This window comes from Stegodyphus dumicola, chromosome 3 (assembly GCF_044657685.1).
Source record: "Stegodyphus dumicola isolate Sdum_Otavi_A_Nest chromosome 3, ASM4465768v1".
In the NCBI taxonomy this organism is placed as follows: domain Eukaryota; kingdom Metazoa; phylum Arthropoda; class Arachnida; order Araneae; family Eresidae; genus Stegodyphus; species Stegodyphus dumicola.
The window spans coordinates 25,580,515-25,600,694 of NC_140770.1; the positions used below are offsets into that span (position 1 = coordinate 25,580,515).

A 20,180-nucleotide genomic window follows, 5' to 3' on the forward strand; every position below is an offset into this window, starting at 1 on the left:
GGACTATGTTATTCAAAATTTGATGGTTTTATGTACCGTTGTTTTTCCACAGTGCGAGAAACATACATACATGCATGCAGATTCTTCATTATTTAACTTCTTTAAATATAATACCGGGGGGGGGAAATATTGGGTGCAACAATTTGAAAAGTGAAACGCACATTTATAGTGAACCAAAATGCCGTTTCGAGACTAATAGCTCTTCTGGGCTAACGTCCCTTTATGTTAATTTAAAAAACCTTTTGTACGATGCCGGTAAAAAGTCACTTTATTAGTCATTCTTTAGCATTTTATATGTAAAATATTCTGTATCTTTTATATGAAAAATTCCAGAAGATATCTTGTATCAGAGATGTAGTCTCTCAACCCGGTAACTGTTCCAAAGAATGTATCAATTATAGTTATCTTAGCCAAACTTGCACGGAAATGTATGCAACATTTTATATCTATCGCATTGATTATATTAATTGAAATCTTTCCTCTTTGGAAAACATGCAACAATTGAGATCTTTGACATTCCTGTTGTCAATGACATAGTCTCCATATAATTCTGTTTTATATTTTGAATTTTTTATTTGAAAGTACATGCCAACGATCAGTATTTTGAGAAATACAGCGAAAGTTCGATAATGCAAAATTTTCAAATATGCCGGATGTGCTTATGCTTCAAATATGTCGGACTTTCTTGATGACCTGCAGATGGAGGACAAAATAATGCGAACGATCGTGAAAAAGTATGACGTATTTCCCACCTGCAGTACAGCCGCGCCACCTGCAACAGAAGTCTGTCACCTAGTGAGAGTGAAGAGGAAAGTATCAGTCTCTCAACAGCAGTCACCTGCATTGCATGCTTCGATCGAACTGTCTTTGAGAAGTTGAAATGTCTGACCTGTCAGAGTTCCAAAGAGGAACGATAATTGGAGCGCGTTTAAGTGGAGCATCGGTTACGGAAACAACAAACCTTGTGGGGTGTGCAAGGAGTATGGTATCAGCCGTTATGACAGCGTACACGAAGGAGGGTAAGACGACGTCTTCAAAGCGCAACAGTGGCCGAAAGTCAAAGCTGGCTGATAAGGATAGACCGGTCTTGAAGCATTGGGTCTTGATGCCCGAAAGCACAAGCAATCTTTATCCGAAATGAACAGTCATTTCCAGGACCCCGTTTCAACAAATCTGTCAAAAGGGAACTTCATGCTGCGAACATTTATGACAGAGTGGCAACTCGTAAACCTTTGGTGACAGAAACTAATGCTTTCAAGCGATGCCAATGGTGTAGAGATCACAAAGGCTGGCTCCCACAGCAGTGGTAATAGGTAATATGGTCAGATGAATCGTCATTCACCCTATTTCAGATGACCAGACGCGTTTATGTCTGTAGAACGCCCAAAGAAGCGTTTCATCCTGATTGCCTCTTGCCGACTGTGATGCATGAGAGTGGCGCCATTATGCTATGGGGTGCGCTATCTTGGCGCGGTCTTGGGGCACTTGTTGTTCTGCATAGCAGGATCACATTCAATCACTATCTAAGCATTCTAGAGGATCATGTCCATACTTTTATCCAGACTGTATTCTCTGGGGAGCGAACACGACAACGCCCCTATCCACATTGCTAGGTGTATTCAAGAATGGTTCGAAGAGCATGACGATACAATTGAACATCTCGCTTGTCCCCCTCAGTTTCCGGACTTGAATATTATTGAACATTTATGGGCATATTTGGAGTCCAAACTTCGTTCCCGATTTCCACCTCCATCCAGACTCTCGGAATTAGAGATCGCTCTGCAAGAGGAATGGCTTAATATTCCTTTAAATATTGTCCATAACCCTTTATGCATCTATCCCACGTCGCATTCAATCTTGTACATCAGTCAAAGGGTGGTCCAACCCACTATTAATAAAGATTTTCCACTATTTCACAGGTGTTCGTATTATTTTGTCGTCCATCTGTAATTATTCTTTAAGAGCAATACATTGAGCTTTATCCTACAATTAGCAATGGATGTTTGTTTCGCGCAAAGAAAATTTTGATGAAAATAAGGACGCCGGTTAAAGTTGATCAGATAAAGAGGAGTTACCCTGTTGTTGAATATTTCTCTGGAGTAAAACGGTGATTAAATTTTGGAATAATCTAAGAGCTGAGAGGTAAGAATTCAAAAGAGCTGTTCTTTTCATTAATTTTAGAAGGAGAGGCAACAATTTCACGCACTTTTAATAAAGTATTTGTATTTCAGCAGCTGTACAGCCTATTTCGAATTTTAATTGAATTTGGAAATTATGTAGTTGTTGAGTTGCTATTAGGGGCATCTGTTGAAAATATATCACAATTTTCTCTTTGCCCTCTCAGTAATGAGAAGCGATATCGCTTTCATTACTATATATGCTTAAAATTAGTCAAGAAACAACTTTGTGCTCGGCGTACATTTAGACGAAACAGATTTCGAAGGCAAACAGGTCGCTCTTTATCAGGAGCAAAGAAACTTGAATACGTTTTTTGTCTAAATCCATGCCAAATACAAGTTGTTGCTTTTCCAATTTTAAGTTTCACTTTAGCTTGTTTCCCTTTTGATTTTATTATACGTGCTATTCTTTATTTGTGAGTTTATTTTACCTTTTATGGTATTTTTCAATAAAAGGCTCATTACATGCAGTTTCGAAAGTACCAAAGTACTAACTGTGAAGTGAAATATTAAATACCTCTATACTATTAATCAAATATATTTTTCTTCAGTTGTCCTTAGTTATCCTCATGGTGGAAAATGTTTTAGTTTTGTCTCAGAAATTAAGTGTTATTCCACTGAAGATTAAAAATGATAAACTATTTTCCTGCCCACTAACTTATTTCACTTTAATTATTGCCTAACTTGCTTCTTCGCACTTCAAATAAATAAACTGGAGGCATTTAATACGGCATTTGCATATCATATACTTGGATTTCTCAATATGATACGTGTACCACTAATAGTGCATTGTATAAATTTTGGTGGTTCAATGTTTTCATTACTGCATTTAGGAGGCAATGGAGTTTCATCGGCAAATGCTTTTATGATGGTGCATAGATATTTTTTTTTTCTTATTTATGTGGTATAAAATTTCCGTTAAATCTGTGAGCAGCAACAATGGAAGCTTTCATTACAATAGGATTTGTAACAGACATTCAATGGGTATAGCGGCAGAGCAGTCAAGATTGGCACAAATGTTGGCAAGGCAGTTCAAATTGGTTCCAGTGGAATAGCCCAATGGCAAGCCAACATTTTCTCGGAGATACTTAGACACGTTATGGAAGCCGTCCTGCTTCACCTTGAACTGAGCATCGAAACAAAAGAACATTCGGAGGACATTTAGAAGACATTCTTTTCAAGGTTCATTGATGTTCTTATGATGTGTTATTATTGTCCTTATGCTGTCCATATCATTGTCCTTATGATGTGTATAGTCTTTCTCAAAATCTCATAAAGCTACTATAAGCCTTCTCCATCTTTCTGTTGCGACTTAAAGTTAGGAGATACAATGGGTGTTACCAAGGCCGGATTAAGACTTAAGACTTTCTGAGGCCCTGATTCCTTAGATTTTGGTCCCCCCCCCCACACAAATGTTTACGTCAATTTTCTATCTTACGTCAATTTTCATTCATTTTCTGTCTTTAATTTACGTCAATTTTCATTCATTTTCTGTCTGGTTTAGCTGCATCATACATTCCATGGTAAAACGGAAATGGGAAATTTTTTGGTGCCCCTTTTCCTTGATGCCCTAAGCACGTGATTTTATTGCTTAACGTTTAATCCAGCTTTAGTCTCACCATACATAAAGCAGAAATTTATTAAATCAGAAGAACGTGCAGTCAAATCATATGCTGATCTGATTGTTTCAAACTATCTGATTGTTTCAAATTGATTAACATTATAAACATGAATTTATTTAGGTGGAGCTTACAACCAATTTTGATGGTTTTTTGCACAACAAGGATACTATACAAATTGTGTGGAGAAGGCCAAGTACATCTCTTGCTTCGTCTAATCAGAACTCCTGCGTATTTTTATCAGCGCTGCCATATGATTTTGAGAAAAATGGAGTGTTCGTCGAGCCTTGTCTTGCAACAGGATCAAGTGATCCGAATGGAAGTTCAGTAAGATCGACGTTTCATGTATGCAGGTGAGCAAATGTTTTCTAAAGAATGCATTTTAAATTAGGTTTTAAAAAAATCGAAAATGGCAAGCTTCTAAAACTAGCTCTAGGATGTGAAAAATAAAAAAAATGTAATTACAGAAGTTCATATTTTATTTCTTAAAACTATTGTACTTATTTATATTATTAAAATACAAATAAAATACAATTAAAAAATCTGGTTTATACATCACATGACTTGCGGCCTATTAAATATTATAATACATATTTTTTTCTGCACTTCATTCAAACTTACTTCCTGGAACTATTCTAACTAATTAATTGATCCTTCAAAGCAAGCTGAAAAAGACATTAAAACTACAAGTTTTGAAATTAAATATCCCCGTCAGTTTTCGTCGTACGGTAGTCAAATTTCTTATAATTTTATTTTTTTCATAGCGAGTATAATCATTTAATATTTTCATCATTTAAAACACTTTTGTATGTGGATGTATAGACTACGATCAAGGATTACAAAAACAAAGAACGAGTAAGTACTTTTAACCTGGAGAAGTTTTTTGTAGGCAAGAGTTTCTAAATTACTTTGGTTTCCTAAAAAATTTGGCTTTCTACTCTTAATTGACTTTAATTATTCTAGTCTTTACTTGCTAATTTCTCTAATTCCACTTGTTTAAATTTCTTTTTAATAATTCCCAACATTTGGCTTTACTTTTTGTTTTGATTTTTTCTTTTACCCTTGCCTGCATGGATAACGAAACACGAATTGAATAATTGAAGATTTAGGTTTGGAGGCAACTTCCCCTTGATAAGTCTGTCTCCTGCCTGCTCAACAATTATTCACTTATGCATTTTTATAAATTTTTAGGATTAAAAAATTTATTGGAATTACAATATATATTATACATTTATTATATGTTCATAGATTTTGATACTTGCACTTGATTTACACATGCTCTCAGAATTTAAATGACATTGCAGATTAGTTCGCAGCAATAATTAGTCATTTATTTATAATGCAATTTCATTTAAAATTTAATTAACTTTAAATTTGCTTTTTACGAATAGGGAATGTTTGTTAAATTCATATATATATATATATATCTGTATATGTGTATATGTGTTGTTCCACCGATCGCAATTAAAAAAAAAGAAAAACACAACGTTGTGAAATCCCTTTTGAATCCATTTTAAATACATTTGCAATACGTTTTGTAAAAAGATACTCCTTTATTCTATCCCTACGCATAGGTATCCCGCAAGAAAATGGTACAAATGGATTGGGGACGGTCAAAATTAATATTTCCCTTGAAATATGAAACCCGAAATCTTTCGCGATGACGGTACTTCCTCTACTTCGTACAATAAAGTAAAAAACAGTAAAATGTAATTTAAAAAAATTGTTGACGTAGAATTTGTTAGTGGGCAAAGATCTCCGTTTAAAATAAAAAGATTTTTATGCAATTCTCGTACGGTTAAAAATCATTATCATATACATTTATTGCACTCCACATACAGCAACAGAAAATTTCGGTACTTTTCCGTTTCGCCGGCGCAAATCTCGCCAAGCAGACTTTATTGGCGACAACATACAGTATACACATAAAAAATATTAAAAAAATGTTAGTTCTAAGAAATCTTTTTTTGAAGGCATAAACATTTTAATATCGCTTAAAATTTTATAAAAAGCCAATAAATAAAGACAATAAATTTGTAAAAAGACATTAATTTAAGAATTTACTATGGTTCAACATCCTGATTCGCCGGTTCATATCACGTGACCCCAAGCGATCTCATCTCACGTAAACTACTCTACAAAAGTCTAATGCTCTCAGTAATTATCTACATTAATTTCAAGTTAAATCTTAATTTGGAACACAAGTTTAAATGCAAGAAATATTTCAATTCGTACGAATAGCTTACTCAGAAATTATGTAAAACTTCAGTGCTTTACTTCGCTAATGCATTCTCATTAGAATCGATGAATTTAACCCTTGACTTTACCTTTTCTATATTTTCGGCTTCGGGTAAGCGCTGTGATTGCATCCTAATTGACTTAATTACCGAAAATGGCCTTAGACATAAAACTGAACTATCTGATAAAAATTCTATGTAATTATATGCCAGTATTGAAAGAAACAATCAATCTGATAAGAAAAAGCTGCGCCTTGTTTTGAAAATGAGGCGTAAAAGGTTACCAGCGAGAATATTCCGTTTGGCATCGGTTGTACCATTATTGGCGACTTTATCGCTTGCGCCGGCAAAACGGAAAAGTACCAAAATTTCTTACAGTTTCAAGTCACAGATGAACGTTAACATATACAAAGTTCAAATATTATCGAGCTGAATAATTTCTTCAGTTTAATAACATAGACTGAATTCTTTTCAATAGTTCTTACGTTTGCTTTTAAAGAACACTCATAGAAATTTTAGTCGATTGTTTTTTACTGAGTTTTATTATTTTTTGCCTTTAACTTATTTCATCGATTAGTAGTTTACTGTGTTTTATAATTTACATTTTATTTCACCGGTGGCCTAATATGTCACTTCATTCAATTTAATTAGTTTTTAAAACTCTGTTAAAATTACCGAAAATATTTCACATATAGTTTTTTATTCGAACTTGTAAAAACTGCTGAATATGCATATGTTGGATTTTTCTTGAAGCCACAGCTTTTGGTAACTTTTTGGCGAGCTAACTACAATTTCTCTTCACATTTCCTTATTTTTGCAGCACATTGCGCAAAAAATTTTGACCAAAAGTCTTTTTTGTATAGTTCTTACAACTTTGCTTAAATGATAATTTTCTCTTCCAGAAATGATGATCGAATTCCAGACTGGATTCCAATTATGTTTGGGGAATGTATTACGATATGCACTGTCATTCCTACGGGATCTGTAAGTAACCTACATGAAATAAATAAACTTTAAATTATCTGATATCCTATTGTTCACATTTCGTATTCTGCACGTATCTGCATATAAAATCGTTATTATTTCAAAGAGAAAAAAGAAATGAACTACATACCATATTTCTTCCCTACAACTTAAACACTTAACTGATTTATCAAAAACTAATATTGATACTTTGTAAAATAAAATAGTTTTCAAAATTAGTTTCATGAGAATAAGCTAGGATCTGTTTGTAATTAGCAAGAAATTTTAATATTCAATAATTACAAGTAAAAACAGTTGAGTTAAATTATATTTATTTTCTTAACTCATCATTTTTAGAAGTGGGTAGCTTCAATCTCGTGTTTCATTTCTTGCTAATTAAATATTACGATATAATAGCAGTCGCTATTTTAACAATGAATTTTCTTTCATCGCACAAAGAGATAGATATATCATGATCTAAATAGATATTCTGTTGTGATAAACAAAATAAATACTATTACAAAGGCTTTTATACTATAAAGCTTTTATTAAAAGTGGATTTAATCAATGCACTAATGAAAGAAAAATAATTTATTATATTGTTGGGTACGTATGGGTCCGTAAGAGATTTTTTTGTTAATCATAGTATTTGTATGAGCATGTATTTGCGTATTGTGGCCAGAGGTGTGATTTTTTTAAGCACGCATTGATTTCATCTGCTGGCGTTGATTTGGAAATAACTGGAAGTGTTGGTCGGGAAACTCCTGAGAGTATGAATAGAGCTTTTCCCATCATTTCTGAGTTTCCTCTCAAGTCTTGTAATGTTCTGCCCATGGATTCAAGTGATTTTTTTGTGTGTGTGCCATTGTTCATTCGTCCCAGAAGATAATTTTAGCTTGTTTTAGAAGTTCACCCCAGATGCTCTTGAGATTGTACACACCGAAAAAAAAAAAAAGGGGGGGGGACAGTTCCTATATCTTTCGTTATATTCTACCGGGTCGATTGACAAAATTCAGATTGCGTTTTTCATGTCTTGAAAGCGCGACTTAGGATATATATTAGATTTACATATAACGTTGTTCTAACATAGGTATTTTGACACAAAATCGGACTTTTTCTGAAATAACATATAAATTTTTTCCCATATTTCGATTTTACGATTCAAATTATACCTAAATATTAAATTTTGTAAAATTTGGTGCGAAATTTATGAAGAAATTCAAAAATTTTTCTTGGCACAATTTTTTCAGTTTTCGCCAAGAATATTTCACTTGGCGATTTTCTTAATATGTGGCAACCAATTTTCCTTTCCCTTTCATTATGCCCGAGCGGAGAAAAAGGCACATCGTTCCTACCTTTTTACATTGTGTAATGACCGGACAAAAAGTCACTCGTTCCTACTTTCAAATAATTTTAGCAAAGTGTCTAAACTACAATTGATGTTTTATCGCTTTCAACAAATATGCCAAATTTCAAAACGCGCCAATATATAAATTCACGTATATCTTTGGAAATTTTGAATAAAAAACTAATTTTTTGAAGTTATGCTTAGAAATACGTTTACTTTAAGATGATGATAAAAATTTTATAATTTATAATTCAAAAAGTTTTTTGAAAAATTTATAAAAACTATTTAAAAATACAAATTTTAAAAATAAATCATAAAAAATGGGTAAATTTTATTTTGAATGAACCTGAATTCTGAAATGCGAAAGGAAGAATCAAATAAGTTTACTAAAAAAAAATAGAGATTAATAAATATATATCAAACTCAATCAACATTGAGAGGCTAAAATTTTGAAAGCTAATTTTTAAAAAACTACTCGTGCGATTTTTACAAACCTTGGTAGTTTGGCGTAATTTGAGTCGTAGAATCGAAATATGGAAGACATTGGTATATTATTTCAGAAAAAGTCTGATTTTGTGTCAAAATACCTATATTAGAACAATTCTATATATAAATCTAATACATATCTTAAGTCACGCTTTCGAGATATGAAAAACGCATGTTGAATTTCGTCAATCGGCCCAGTAGAACGGGAGATATAGAACTGTCCCCCTCTGCTCCCTTTTTTTGCGCAGTGTACATACCAAGAATTGGCTTTCGACTATATTCAACGGTAGTTGTAGAGCGGAATGGGCAGTTCGCCCTCCTTCCATAAGTATGGCGGCAATGCCGGATGATGCCAGTGCAAGTGCGATGTGTTGTTTAACACGTATTTGTGCCAGCAATAGGATTATTAGAAACGCAAGATCTCATCCTCTTTTAAGTTTGATCATTCTATAAAGCACAAATCCTATCAACTTTTTATTGAGAAATATACTAAGTACTTTACACATATTATTTTCAATTTATAATTTGTCGCTGTATCACTTTGATTACTCGCTGTATCACTGCTTATTTTTATTCACTCATTGCCCTTCACTGTGACGTTCGAACCCATGATGGATCTTGCTTTATATACCCTTTCCAATGGGTAGCCCCACCCATGCAAAAATGGTTTGGAATGGTCCACAATATTTCAGAGCATTCCACAACATTTGAGAGTGTTCTGGAATGTTTCACAATGGTCTGGGATGTTCCAGAATGTTCCAGACTATTCTCGAACATTCCACGACATCCGAGAATGTTACGGCATGTTCTGGAATGTTGTGGAATGCTTTCTAATGCTCTGGACTGTTCTAGAAATTTCTAGAGAGCGAAACTTCCAGCCCTTATATCTTCAAGATCACACCCTTCAGATCAAAACGTGAACCTTCTTCATAGATGGGGCATAGGGGGTTACCCACCATATAACCCCCTCGATCATACCGGGACTCATTTCTGAGATTTCGCGGGCACGCACATTGTACACATACTTTTATAATATAATATTGATGATTTATTTATTACTGAAAACTTCGTTTAATCTAATTGCCAAGTCTCAGAACGTCTATATAACTTTAAAGTTGGATTTATTCTCTACTGGTTAATTCTCCGGTTTTCATTCCCATACAATTCCCACCGTAGAGAGTTTCAACTGTTCGATTATTCGATTCGTTAGAGAATGAGAGGCTTATTAGTCATTCATATACTGATAATCGAAATAAGTTTCTGTTGTCTCTGATGTTATTTTACTTGTCTTATGCGATGCAAAAAATTTCCTTTCATTACAGTTTTACCTTTGCTCAGAACAAAGAACTCCTCTAAAATACGCCAAGTATTCAGGTCATCAACGCACTGAATGGGTTAAGAATCTTTCTCCCTACTGTTTATGGAAAATAGTTGCAAAAGATCAGAATTTTCGCCAACGTTTTTCGGAAGCAGAAGTTGCTCAAGCTTTCTGCGGAAAAAAGTTATCAGTTCCATATGTACCAGTAAGAATAATTCATTTAAACCTTCTTCATTAAAGTATAATAAAAATTTTCAATATTTTTTCTGAACTTAAAATGCTTCTTAAATTCACAGGTTAATGAAGAAGTTATTATTACGCATGTTAGAACCGGGCAGAATCTGGCTCTTGAGAAAAGGCATTTTATAAAGTAAATTACCATTAATTTTTAATTTATTTGATTATGTGTTATGGAAACCTTTACTCTGGAGCATTGCTAGCACTGTCTCAAGTGAATTTTCCCTAGTGTTAAAACGAAATATGATTTAAGAAGGGGGAAATAGGTACCATTTTACACTGCTTTACAGTGTCAATAACTACAGTAACAAATATGCATGTATGACTGGCGAATTTTCTCCCAAAAATGTGTGAAACTGTAATGTATACACTTTTATTAAATGTAACTATACAGACCAGGTAAGCCATATAATTCAGGATTTCCTGAATTATAAAAAAAAAAAAAAAAAAAAAAAAAAAAAAAAAAAAAAAAAAACTGAATTTTAAATTCAAAAATGCTAAAACTTATATATTTACGTACGTCACTTAAAACATTTTTGGGTTTATACGTATTATCCCTTCGACCACCTCATCAGCTATCATAAACGCAAATACGCATGTTCCATTCGGACCGAATTATTCTCAAAATAGGGTTAAAGGATGATGACTTTCTTCAAGGCCAACTTATACTCAGTTTGGCCTTGCTTTCTTTCCCTCGAGCTTATAAACTCTCTCTTTCCGAAGAAGAGAAGGCTTTCACTGGATCTTACACTTCGCAACAAGAAATAACGCCCCTTTTGGACGAGTCTATGTGTTTTGGCAGAATGCCAGCCAAGGTTGCTTTTGAGATGGCCGAACTATATCAGTCGTTCCTGCGGAATTCTGAATGAACTGATGCCTTTTTATTTAATAAACGATGAGTATTCCAAACCTCTTCGTTTTTGTGCTCCGTAAAAAGACTTCGGACGATTTCTAGCATTCTGTTAGGATCTACAATTTTATCGGAAGATGTCTTTAGAATGCTATGAATACAAACTCCCCACAGGTAATTCTTCAGTTCTGTTACTTTTGTCAGGCATATTCAGCTGACCATATCGTATCCATTAATGCACATTTTCTTTCGACGGGTTACAGCCGAAAACATCGCGGCAAAAACATTGCCGTCGAAAACCTCGCGGAGAAAACAACACAAGGCAAAAACGTCGTGCTACAAAACATCGTGGGAGAAAACATCGCAAAGAGAAAAATCGCAGTTCTAAAACATCGTGGTACAAAACATCGTCGTCGAAAATAGAGCGGTTCAAAAACTTCGCAGTTTAAAAACATCGTCGTCGAAAATATCGTGGTAAAATATAAAGTATCTACAAATCATCGCATGACGATAACATCGCAGACATGCTTTTTTCAGGCATGCTTTAATAAGTGTAAATGGATATTCCCATAATGATTTGTGAGCGCAAGATGGAAAGAAGGATAATTTTTACTTTCATATTTTTTATTAACTAATAAATTTTTCTGAGAAAATAAGAAGAAAACTTAAGCATAGAAAATTAATGCAACTTATAGCATTTAATAGAATTTTAAACCGACATAGTTAACTAATAATTGCCATTAATGAATCATTTTTGTAAAGTTTTTGCTGGTAATTTTTCATGAAAAGTATAATCTATAAGTTGCATTTAATTTTCTATGCTTAAGTTTCCTTCTTACTTTTTCAGCAAAAATTGATTAGTTAATAAAAAAATGTGAAAGTAAAAATTATCCTTCTTCACACTTGCGCTCACAAATCATTATGGGAATATCCATTTACAGTTATTAAAAACCTGAAAAAAAAAAAAAAAAAAAAAAAAAAAAAAAAAAAAGCACGTGAACGATGTTATTCTCATGCGATGATTTGTAGACACTTTATTTTTTACCACGATATTTTCGACGACGATGTTTTTAAACTGCGAAGTTTTTGAACCGCTTTATTTTCGAGGACGATATTTTGTACCACGATGTTTTAGAACTGCGGTGTTTTCTCTTTGCGATGTTTTCTCCCACGATGTTTTGTAGCACGACGTTTTTGCCTTGCGTTGTTTTCTCCGCGACGTTTTCGTTCGCGATGTTTTTGCCCCGATGTTATTGGCGGATACCCTTTTGACGGTAGGATCCCATAACTTCGAAAATAATACATTGCTGGCTGTTCCGTAGTAGACAGGTCTCATATTTGAAACATTTTTTTAATGCACGAAAAATACAACAGTATCAATTAATCTATAACATTAATCATAAAAACAAAATGCGGCTCATCGAAAATCATTCGGAGTTGCATCAAACGAAAGCGCGAGTGTTATAGAGATGTGTTACGTCACGCTTACCCATAATTGCCATTAAATCGCGATGCTTGAGAAGACTTTCAGGGTCGACGGGATTATACGCAAGTACCCGTTTTTGTAAATGGAAACATATCAAAAACCCGTTATAGAGAACCCGGTTTACAATGAATTCACGCAGATAACGAAGGAGCTTCTTGGCTCCATTCATTTAATGTTACTGTATATGGCTACAGAGAACCTCCATACCATGAAAACTGGATATACTGAATTTAATGGATATCTTCGTTTGAAATGTTTCTTGGTTTTTCAAACGTTTTCACAGAATTTGTGCAAGGGTTTACCTGAAAAATTACTAAACCTCAAAATCTGATACTTAGACTATTCGAATAGTAAAAATCCTCTTTATGTTTCTGTTCTTTTACACCTTCACTTTTATTTGTGCTTAAAATGAAGGCTATTCGAGACAGTGTGACAGACAGACATGTCTTGGGAAACTAGGATACACAGATATTAAAAGATCATACTGTTGTACCACTTAAACGATTATTCATAATTTTAAAAGTGCATTTTAGAGAGAGGCATGTATGTATATCGAGGAATTAGAAATGCTGCTTACCTGCTAAGTAAGTTATTGTGTGGTACTTACGTATTAACGCAACCACCTTGGCGCAATTTAGCGATTTTTAAATGGGAAAAGGTAAAAGTCACTTGTCAGATGTGAGCTAGTCATTTTTGCGACATTTTTTTAAAAATGATTCCCAAACTGTAGATATTCATATGTCTAGAAGTTTCCGCCGTCGCCGTTTTGCCCTCACCCCTTTCGCCGACAGGACAATCTTCTGGCAGCTGATTCACCGTCAAGCAGAAATGAAATAAATATTAAAGGTTGTTTATAATATATATAATTAATTTCTTATTTATAAATATGGGATAAAGTAATTACACATAGTTAATTATAAAATTATGTCGATATATATAAAATACCACAAAATTATTACATTTCGTGAATATGATGATCTAAACCTCTGAGGTATTCTGTTACATTATAAGGTATTTCTCTCGCCTTCTTGGCATGCCTTCGTGGTGAGGTGGTCTGCACTCTGGGCGCGTATTCCAGAGGCCCGCGGTTCGGTTCCCGGCGAAGGCGTTACTAATTTTTCAATCGCTCTTGCTTCCAATTAACCTAACGTCTCTACAATATTATTCCTTCTAAAATTATACAGATATAACATTTACACGCTTCATCAAAATTTCTTGAAATTTTAATCAGCTAGTTCAAAGAAGTCAGTAATGCAGGCAAGAAAATTACATTTTTATGAAAACTTAATTGAAAATGGAATTACTCTAATTTCGTTAGCACATTATTTTCTTAATAAATGTATAGATTATATATACTAATAAATTAACTTTTGTATCATGCATGACGATATATTTGCATAAAATTGCATGCAGAAATATTTTATATATTATTGAAAAGGTTTTGATTGATTCATTCTAGGTATTATTTTAGTAATTCTAGAAGATGTGCTTAGTTACAAAAGCTTTTTTGTTTTAAAATTTAAGACATCGAGAGGTATACAATAGATAAACAAAATTATAAAACTAAATAAACTTAATTTAACGTGTCAAGGAATAATATAGGCATGTTAAGGTAAATATGTCTTGACAGCCAAACAGCCCAAAGGCGAAATGGCATGACGGCGAAACTGCGACGGTGAATAGTTCCATTTTCATATTTATATGCAAATAGCTGACAAATATTATCAATGTCTGAAAAGAAAAAATATTTTAGCAATTTAAAATACATTGATAATATACATTAATAACATATAATTTTAACATTAATAAAATACATTAATAACATATAATTTTAAATATTAAATAAGGTTTACTTGACATATTTAAAAAAGAAAACACTTAGGGTCTTCTCCAAATCCTTCTGGGCCCACCAGCGGCCGAGCGGTAAAGTCGCTGAACACTGGTAGTTCGGTCCGAGGTTCGAATCCCGCGAACGGGCTGGTTGCATGGGCGTTTTCGTGGTTTTCTCCATGTGTAACGTGTATACAAGCCAGTTTCCCTTAGAAAGTCCTCCACGAAGGCATCCCTTCCCTTAGGCAGATAGCCCTCGTGTGCTTTGCCATAACTAACTAAATACACAAATACACACCAAATCCTTCTGTAACTTTTTTTGTGCCATTTTTCTCCCCAAGTGCAGAAGGAGTTGTTTTCGCTTTTTTCCGCCCAATTTGGCCACCATTTGGTAACATTTTGATCCGGTCCCTTATGACTGTAATTGGTACTGCAATTAAATAAATGCAATTGATCCCTATATGTAACTGCAGCCAAACCCGCCACTTATATGTAAATTTAATCCTATATGCCTTCCAGAAATTTCTACAAGTATATACCTTTCTTTTGCGCCTAAGCTTGATATTTCGCCTTGCGGGCAGAAAGACTTAGCAGGTGCAAAAGAAGTCATCTGTCTATTTCGACTTTCTCTCTAGAAGGTTCTGGAAATTTCTCGGCGGCAGGGGGGAAAACTATATAAGATCGGAGGTTCTCAGGTTTTACTTCAGAGTTGAGTTTGGAGCATTGAGTGATCTCCATGTCAGCTTCGCTCTTTAGATGCACTTTGCATTGAGTTGTGTTTAACGTTTGTATTAGTCTGAAGTGTTACTACTGCTTGCTTTCAATGATACCGAGAAGAACTGTACAAATATTTTTGTGAAAAGTTTCAGGACTGTGAAGTGTTTCTTTTGGTAAAGTAAATTCTATCAAGCCATCATTGATTCTGTGTGCATTCAATTCATTACGAACCCGTGCCCACGTAATAGTATTACGCTTGTATTTAAGTAGGAATCAATAAGAAATAGGAAATTAATAGTTGCACATAATTTACTTTTGGAAGTTAGCAAATTATTTTCAATAAGTAATTTAATGATGTTTGTAAGTCACAGATTATGAAGAATTAAATTAAGTAATACTAGGGATAACAATAATTCCTTAATACTGTGACATCACCTGTAGTTACTGCTGTTATCTCACGCATTTCCTTCTCCTTTTTACATTTTCCGCAGATATCTAACTTTATTTTGATCTTTAAAATTAGGCAAAAAAGGCAGTCTTATTAAAAGAGCTCCTCGAAGAAGAGGGACCTGTATCTGATCAGTTTTAAAACTTATATATTTTAAGACTGCTTTATAGCCTAGTTTTAAATTTTATATTTATATGTTTCTCTTATATTTGCTTTATTTTTTTGGTTTATTTAAGTAATTTTTTCCATCATTCCACAATAAATAAACCTTCTTTTTTTAGAAAAGGTCAAATGATGTGCTTCCGGTTATTAAAAAATTTATGAGGCCGATTAATCTGACCCCCTCTCACGCCTTCAATCGGAATTTATTGTAAAAATAATTTATGAAATTCGGTTATTTACACTCTTAGACGAAAAAAAAAAAAAAAAAAAAAATGCACGACGACGCACCGAGAACGTATAAAGCAAATTGGACACAAATTCATACGCATACAGGTTTCGTCGAAAATTGCAAAATTTTACATTTTGGCTGCCAATGAATGAACTTTTGTCGCTACAGCGCATCTTATCTGCGCAACTGTCAGGATATTTAAGAGGAGAAATTACGATTCCAGGTCATAAATTCTTCACGAATTTCATTCCGTGTACTCTGTTAGACAGTAACTATACCTCGCATACAGGTGCGCGAACGATATGCACAGATGTCAGAATTTGAAAGAGGCCTTGTAGTTGGGCTCAAAGAAGCAGGTTGGTCTTATCAGCGAATAGCTCGACATTTGAGCAGGAGAGATGCCACTATTAGACGATGTTGGCAGGAATGGGTGAACCATGGCCGCACACAGCGTCAAGAAGGAAGCGGTAGGCCTAGAGAAACGATAGAACGTAAAGACCGAGCAATCGTCAGAGCGGCACTCACAGCCCCCAGATGCATCATTATCACCGATTGTACGTGCAACTAGTGCTTCAGTGACCGCAAGGACCATTCATAGACGGCTCACAGAAAGGGAGCTGAGGTCACGGCGCCCCTTCCACCGACTACCATTGACCTTTGTACAACGTCAAGCCCGTTTGCTGTAGTGTAGGACTCATTTGCACTGGAATGTCACTGACTGTAGTAGAATAGTTTTCAATGATCAGTCCCGCTTTGAACTGAGCCCCGATGACCAGCGAAGGCGAGTCTGGAGACGCCCCGGACAGCGGTGTGATACCAACCTGACTGTCTTCCGGCAGACAGGCCGACAACCAGGAGTGATGGTCTGGGGTGCCATTTCATTTCATAGTAGGACCCCTTTGGTTGTCATCCGTCGCAACCTTACAGCCCAGCGGTACGTCGACGGAGTTCTGAAGGCCCGTTGTGTTGCCCTTCATTCACGCCATCCTGGGCTTACATTTCAGCAAGATAATGCTCCCCCCTCCCACTGCACACGTTTCTACTGCTTGCCTTAGTGCTTGCCGAACATTACCTTGGCCAGCAAGGCCGCCCGATCTCTCTCCTATTGAGCCCGTTTGGAGCATCATGGGCAAGGCCCTCCAACCAGCTCGGGATGTTGACGATCTAACGCGCCAGTTGGACAGAATTTGGCACGATATCCCTCAAGAGGATATCAGCAACCTTTATCAATCGATGCCAAGCCGAATAACTGCTTTCATAAGAGCCAGAGGTGGACAAACGTGTTACTGACTTTTTCACTTTGTGAAGCTCTATCACTTCAATTAAATTATCCAATTTTTCTCAAACTGTAATCATTTATTTTTCTTTTTTTGGGGGGGGGCTTAGAGTGTATATAATAATTTCTTTTCCTTTCAAGAGCCTTTAAATTATTAATCATTTTACATTCTACAAGGTTAACTATTGAATCAATAGACAAGATATATAAATTTCGCATTAAATAGTTTTGAATAATAGTTTACTTAATTTATCTTGCAGGACACTTATGGGATCTGAATGGGAAGTTTCTTGTCACACTTATATAGACAGAAACAGAAAGGAAACTGAAGAAAACTTCTGGGCATTTGTCGCCCCTTATGAAATTCCGTTTTCAAGAAAATATATGCGAGCTTATGAAGACGGATATTTTGATTCTTGGAAAAAATCTCTTGATTTAGCAAGATCATTTGCACACATGAAAATCTGATAATTTATTAATGGTTTTATAAGCTGATTTCGAAATTATCTATTGATTAATTATTCAGCAATTTAATTAATATGTATTTATGATAATGGACTGCAAAATTAAGCTGTATAACGCAGAAAAATAAATTATTACCGATCAAATTTTAAAATCCATGAAACATTTGTAACATTTCCTTTTATAGTGTCATGTACAATATTTCTCTTTCAGTTAAAACGGGCCTCATTTTCTAAAATTACAAATACCGCACTCTGTCGAAGGCTGTCACAGGAACAGTAAATAAATAATAGACTTTAAAAAACTTGAAAGCTTTCAGACTTTATATTAAGCCCAAAGGGGCGTTTTTTTCTTCATTTACACGCACGTACACATTGCGGGAGCACTTGGGCTAACACTCCTTTGGACTAAAAATACTTCAGCATATCTTTAGGATTTTTAATAGATATTTAGCTTTAGGATTTTTAATGGACAGTCTTGCGCGCTTATGAAAGCTCGATCTGGACTCGATTCCAATTTAAGGGCTGGTTTCATAGCCGTATTCGTGGCTTTCCCAGTGTGTAAAGCGGATATGAGTAAACTTCCCTTAGAAAGCTCTCCACGAAGACGTCCCTTCCCTTTAGCAGATAACCCTCGAGTATTTTGCCATAATCAAATACTGTACTTCCTCGCTTCTCCTAGCTTTTTAGTGCTCTGTTTAAAAAAATTTTAAGATATTGGCAAAATTTTTCCCTTTCCCTACTGAACGTAGATTTTTTTCTCTTTGAGAATTAGTTTATTGGTCATCTGTAAGCTGGCTATTCATTGATTATTTCAGTGTATCCAATTTGTATTAGCATTTCATCCATTTTATTTTCGCTTGCACTTATTATTTGAAATATATTTTACGCAGATTCTTCGTTACTACCCGGACGTAGCATGTGTTGTCCTACTTAAGAAATTTTGGAAACATGTAATTTCACCTTAACTTCTGTTATTTATCTTCCAATTTATTGTAGCCTTATCTACTGCTGATGCGTCCGATCTTTCGAAATCCGGGTCTTTTGTTCGTCCCCTTCTCCTTCGTTTCTCCGATGTCCCTGTTGGGAACATGGAGGTAGGAAACTTACTTCCTTGCTTCCTACCTCCATGGTTGGGAACTGCGGTCAAGACTCATCCATGTGAGGTGCCCTGCGGCTTTATAAGGTAACTGAGCCAGACAGGTAGCGCTGTGCGTGACGTGTCTGTTTGAAATGCAGTCAGATATCGTACTCTGTCGAAGTCGTACTCTGTCGTCGATTTTACTATGGACTGTTATTGGAATGCAGGTTTCTTTTAAAGAAATAATATTATAATAGTTACCAGTAGTTTATCTATGACTGCCTGTTATGTTCTTAGTGTAACTGTGTTCTTCTGAAATTAAATTACTTCCAAAACTTTCCCCTCTCGATTGCGGATGTTAAAATCAGTTAAAAGAGGGAATAAAGATACGTGAGGAAATAAGGTAAACCCAAATAAACCTTAAATATTGATCCTAAATAAATACTTCTAATCTCAAATTCCTCCGAATGAAGTAGCCAGTTTTATGAAAACTATTTCTACTTGAGAAGCTTCCATGAATTATTATTATTATTATTATTATTATTATTATTTTTGAATGGTGGGCAGTAGCCATTTTAGGCTTTGGTCACTACTAAAGCCAGAAGCGGTGGTTATTTCAATATAGAGGTACCTAAAAGGTGACCACCGGTACCGCTATGAAAGGTTTACAACATGCCTTCTTCGGGATTCGAAATTGGTCCCTTTGGTACGGCAGTCAGAGTCACAAACCACTTTTCCGTTTGGACTGCTCTTCCGTGGAAAAAAAAAAAAAAAAAAAAAAAGTCATATAATCTTCTCTTATTAAAAAATTCAATTAATGAAATATTCATTATGCTAACCGGAACATTTAAAGAATTCGATAAAATAGCAATTTATTTACAGATGATTACGGTTACGATGGTTATGAGATATTATTTTATAAAACCCTTGGTAAGGCATTTAAACACACATGCCTTAAGGTAACAGATAATTGCCACTAAATAAAGGTGAAACGTGATTCCACTTTTAAATACTCATGTTCGTCTGCTTGTTATCGCAGATATCAAACAATGCATTTAGACGTTTATTGCGTAAAAGTCCTACTTAGAATTACGAGCTTGACTAGTTTTACATCGATGGAATTCAGATATTTTAATTGCAATCGAAGTGGATTACTGCAAATGCGATTTAATGGAGAGTACGTATATATATTTTCGCATGCATAAGTGACGAAATATAAGAAATGCTTTCTAAAAGAAGAATATAATTCTAAAAA

The 20,180-nt window shown here is 34.7% G+C and overlaps 1 protein-coding gene across 1 annotated transcript in view; it reads left to right on the forward strand.

The window, feature by feature from the left end:
- The window catches only part of LOC118186477 (cilia- and flagella-associated protein 161-like), a 29,075-nt gene extending 11,224 nt beyond the window's left edge, over positions 1 to 17,851 (forward strand). Inside the window, exons 3-7 of the mRNA XM_035356577.1 lie at positions 3,920 to 4,149; positions 6,936 to 7,017; positions 10,153 to 10,353; positions 10,445 to 10,518; positions 17,644 to 17,851. Of these exons, the coding sequence (XP_035212468.1) occupies positions 3,920 to 4,149; positions 6,936 to 7,017; positions 10,153 to 10,353; positions 10,445 to 10,518; positions 17,644 to 17,851 (795 nt within the window). The remainder of the gene's footprint in view (positions 1 to 3,919; positions 4,150 to 6,935; positions 7,018 to 10,152; positions 10,354 to 10,444; positions 10,519 to 17,643) is intronic.
- The last annotated feature ends 2,329 nt before the right edge of the window (positions 17,852 to 20,180 follow it).